The sequence below is a fragment of the Lygodium microphyllum genome, chromosome 18 (assembly GCF_053477565.2).
Source record: "Lygodium microphyllum isolate KBCC chromosome 18, Lygodium_microphyllum_v1.1.10, whole genome shotgun sequence".
In the NCBI taxonomy this organism is placed as follows: Eukaryota; Viridiplantae; Streptophyta; class Polypodiopsida; order Schizaeales; family Lygodiaceae; genus Lygodium; species Lygodium microphyllum.
The window spans coordinates 47527594-47532349 of NC_141152.1; the positions used below are offsets into that span (position 1 = coordinate 47527594).

The window sequence follows — 4756 nt, forward strand, 5'->3', positions numbered from 1 at the left end:
TGCCGTCTTAACATGAAGGAGGTCAATTTATGGCTCAAATATTTGCAAATGTTAACACAAAGATTATTGAAGCTAACAAATCAAATGTCTTGGAGATCCTAAGCCTCAATTTTGAGCAAACAAACTTGAAATATCTCTCAAGGCTAAGCAAGATTGGAGCAAGAGATTTCCCAATGTCACATTTGACACCATGGGATCATACATCCAAAAGGGTATCAAGCTTATGGAGGGCCCTTGGGAGAGAGCTTCCCATGAAGGACCATGTCAAGGATTTTGTGAATACATGATGCTACTATGCCTTTTGCATGCCAGAAAGTAATGAGAGCATCTTCCACTTGTTTAGGAGAAAATTTGGAAGGTTCATGTTTGTAGGTACAAGATCTTATTTCGTACATAATGACTGGAGGCATGGCATGGTATCTGCCCTGGTAAACACTAAAATGACAAATAATGTCATGGTTTAAGCAGCCCAAAAAGCCCAGCATCACCCAGAACAAGGACTAAACATAAACTATGAAGCCAGCTCCTAGCTTGTAGAGAGGCTAAATGCCCTTAAGCAGTAAAGACAAGCCTCCTGATACGCAATCCTCATTTGCTATCGTGCATTCTGATTGAGAGAGGTTTACCTTTCATGGTGGAACTTTCAGTTTGCCATTATTTACAAGACCTAACCACTCTACTTGCTCAAGAGCATGTGTCTGCAGAAATTTGCAGCATTCATTGAAAATGGCAGTGTTAGCCCATTCTAGACATGAAGCTGTCTTTGACACACATTGAAGACAAAACACATGAATAAAAGCAGTTACAAAGAAAAGTACATCGTGTTGTTATTGTACAGGCAAGGATTGGCAAGAACCTCAGATGGACCAAACGATGATGGCTGCCTGAAGCCTCTACAGCAGGAAAAATGCACTGAGCAAGCATGCCAGATATCATTCTACTCCTGTCATGGTTTGTAAATCACTATTTCACATTCACAGGTCACACACGGAACACAAGATAAGCCCATTCTCATTACAGTCAGGGCATCGAGATATCTTGGCACCTGAACGACGTAACTTGCGGCTACCATTGCAAGTAGAGCAGGGCAGAAACCTGAGATCTCCACAGACATCACAGCCTTTGTTACAGTCAACTGGCAATCCTTCCAGGAGTTTTGCCAGAATGCCATCTTCATGCAGCTGTTTCACCTCTTCCACTCCTCCAATGTACCTACCTTTTATGAACAGTCTAGGAACATTCATGACTGCCCCAAATATATCAGTCAATTCCTGCCGGAACTTTGAGTGCATTGAAACATCTCGCTCAACAACATGAACATCATATCCTTTCAGTATTAACCTTAGTGAACAGCAAGCTTCATATGTCCTCCTAATGCCACGCAAACTGGTGAGGTAGAGGACTGTCTTACCCTCACAACCAGGGGGGCATTTACAATCAAAGTTCTCTAGAGGGCTATCAAACTGGTGCGGTACCTCCGCTGAAGAAAGGGAGCCCTGATTAAGAGGCTTGTTGAGACCAATGCAGGAAGTTTCCTGATAAATAATGCAGGTTCTTCTAGACCACTGAGGGCTTTCAGAATCAGAGCAAGTTTCAGGTGTTGAAAAGTCACTTGTAGAAGTGCTAGCTGCACTCCCATCTGAACTCTGCCAATTATCATCAGATGAGGACTCTAATGCCTTCTCAATTGTAGCCAAAATAGATGGGTTAAAGAGTGGGCTGCCAGGTTCTGCTACATCATCTGCATTTGCCATCCATTCATGCTGCTTTAGACATGACCTCTCACAATTGGAGGGCATTGTATCCAGTTCTGTGAAGTCATTCCTTCCTAATGCTGTCCAGTTTGATGACAATGATTTACCAAGGCCTGCACCTTTGGTCAGGGACCTAGAGCGGACGTGAGAGGGCATAGAGGCTGGGCTCAGGAGCACCTTCAAACCATCCATGAAACCTTTTGATGCAGTCTGCAAATTTGACACACTGCTGTATGCAGATGCAGGCGACTGTATGATGTTTCGATCAGTGAGCCCTGCCTTTGCAAACTCAATCTGCACAGAATCAAAAGATGCTGCATGTGCATGCAATCTGGAATTCCTGTTATGATGTGAGCTGCTAGAGGTAAGCTGGGTTTGCAGGTCCTTACTAGTTTCTGGGGTGTGTGCATGTCCTTCATCTTTCGCAGAGAGCAGTCTTGAAGGGTTCCTGAACTGCGGGGAATCCAGACCGTCCATAGTATCAGTGGCATCATACTTGGGCATGCTGTACGGTGCAGATTTCCATGAGATCTTACGGTTGCCCCCTTCTGATTTGGTGGTCTGCAGAGGCATGGGCATGTTTCGGACAAATGGCCGGTTCGAGCTATCGTCATTGTTGCGAACCTGATGCTTAGATGTCGTGCAACCCATCTCACAGAATAACCAGCTACTGGAGTTGGAGCTATGCAGCACTGTTTGGTGCCACATGTTTTAACATCAATACTGCATCTTAAGAGACAGAAACAAATAGATAGATCAATCATGCCGGAAATTTACCTGGTAAATGGACTAATGCAGGCAAAGCTGTCAAATCTCTTCACTGATGTGACATGGAAGAAAGACTTGGACTTATCCACCTGCTATTTCTTCAGACTTGGAGCAGAAGTCTGAAGCAGAACAGAGAGATGCCACAAAATGTGCATGAGCAGTCGCAAAATGTGTATAAGCAGTCCCTCATACTATGGAGACCAATGTCTGATGCACAGAGAGAGAGAGGGTCCAGGTTTCAACTACAGAGACTACTTCTCCATAGTAGCACCAAGGGTGGTAGTCTACGTATATAAAGGCTCTAAATGTCTCATGTGCACCAGACATCAATGGAACCTTTACCCAAGTTTTATGGAAAGACGTAACCCCCAATAGGTCTTTTGTACATATAGCATTGGTTCATGCATGACTAAACCTTTTAGGGGCACCCGGGGTAAGTGGATTTTTTGGGCAAAGAAGTTCATGGACACGCCCACTAGCTTGAGGAGCAGCACTGGAAGGCAAGACAAGCTAGTCACATTTATTCTCAAATTTTTGAGATGTGTACCTGATTGGCAAACTAACTTTGCACATCGTCCATCAACCAATTGAAATTGTTAGCCCCACTAGCGCTATATATTTTCGACAAGTATCAGGAGGAGGAAGAGAGGGGTAAGAAAACCTCACTCCCCTTGTTCACCTGCAGGGCAACCATGTGATAGTGGGAGGAATGGGGCCTCATTGCTCCCACTTCCCCTGGGCATGACCAGAACCCATAGAGTTGTGTCCCATTAGGGCCAATAAAAGAAGGAAGAGGATAATCACGTGCTGAAGCTTCTTCTTTTTTTTTTGGTCCAATATAAGCCAACCGTTGAGATCTTTCCTATTGTTTTCTTTTGATTGGACATTGACAAGCTAAAGTCATAAGAGGGCCTTTGTATAGAAATGATACGCTCATTTAATACTTTTCTTTATACACCTTCGTGCAACAAACTAAGCCATCATTGTCAGACTTTTCCTCTTTTGACGTAGTCAAAAACCACAAACATAGTTTCTACTTTCAAGACAAACCTACAAAATATCCCTTGTCCAAAGCCCTTCTTAGCACTGTAGAATTATTACTAAACATGTCCCTTTCATTTGTGTTAGCATGGCATCTCCAAGTTTTGGCAAACTCCCCCACCCCTCCCCCCCTTAAATCACCCCAAAACTCTCTCCCTGCAAGCGAGAGAGGGGTTATACACATAACAAGGATCTTACCTTTAACTCCAATATTAATTGGAACAAGTTGGCACTAGAGTGTAATGGAGCATTGCCCTTCTATTTCCAAGAAGAGCTTCTAGCATGCTTTAATTCCAAAAGCAAGGGCTCTCTTAAGATCATGTTTAGAAAGTGAGAGAAAGTTTAGGCAAAAAAGTGAAAAGATGAAGTAACTCAACAAATCTAAAAATGGGTCGTTTGACTCTAGCTACTTAGGGTTAATTTTTCTAAGAAACACCACCTTGCCACTATAGCATTATGATACCACATGCCCTATAGCAAGCAATGTTTACAAGCATTTATGATTAAGAAAATATAATAGAGCTTCATATTATCCTAGAATCTAAATTGAAAACATAGAAACAACTATTGTATGCACTCCCAACTAAAGTCCATTGTGATGAGTAATGCAAGATTCAGATCCATAATCTTGCACTCAAGTCTATTTGATAGTTTGTAAATTATGAGTCAATATGCACAAGTTTGACAATGGGTGATCATACCACACTAGGCTAGGACGGGAGAGAGACTACATGATAGACGAGTCAGTCATCAAATCACTTCTCTATTCATTAGCAAAATATTCCTAATTTCTAAAGTAAGTAAAGTACTCCATTTGAGCAAGAATTCCATGTACTTTAGATGGCCTCATGAAGCTCAAAATCAAAGTTTGAACATGTCCACACTTGCTTTCATTGATCATCACGACTACACAAATTTCTCTTTACTTGGGTGTGGAACAACTCTTAGTCGCACATTTTGGTACATCTAACCAAATTTCTACTTTACAATCATAGATTCATGAACCTTGATTTGCAAACACTTGTGATGTGTTTGGATCCATTTCAAGATAAAGAATGTTAATGGGACATGGTGCTCCACATGCCCATATGCGTGCTTCGTTGGTAAAGTCATCAAGACAATAAGTTATATTTTTTCAAGCTACCCAATGGTTTTCAAATATGTGATCAGGGATGATTGATTGGACCTTTCTA

At 42.1% G+C, this 4756-nt stretch overlaps 1 protein-coding gene across 1 annotated transcript; it reads right to left on the reverse strand.

The window, feature by feature from the left end:
• Positions 1–299: 299 nt before the first annotated feature.
• On the reverse strand, positions 300–2856 carry LOC148020847 (uncharacterized). Its single transcript, XM_087699471.1, has 2 exons — positions 2532–2856; positions 300–2446 (listed from the first exon to the last, which is right to left on the reverse strand). The coding sequence occupies exon 2, from the start codon at positions 2403–2405 to the stop codon at positions 975–977; it is 1431 nt and encodes a 476-aa protein (XP_087555597.1). The 5' UTR covers positions 2406–2446; positions 2532–2856; the 3' UTR covers positions 300–974.
• Between the last annotated feature and the right edge of the window lie 1900 nt (positions 2857–4756).

What these genes read in the sequence shown, in the direction of transcription:
- LOC148020847 (XM_087699471.1), bottom strand. Translation starts at nt 2,405, where the DNA reads ATGGGTTGCACGACATCTAAGCATCAGGTTCGCAACAATGACGATAGC.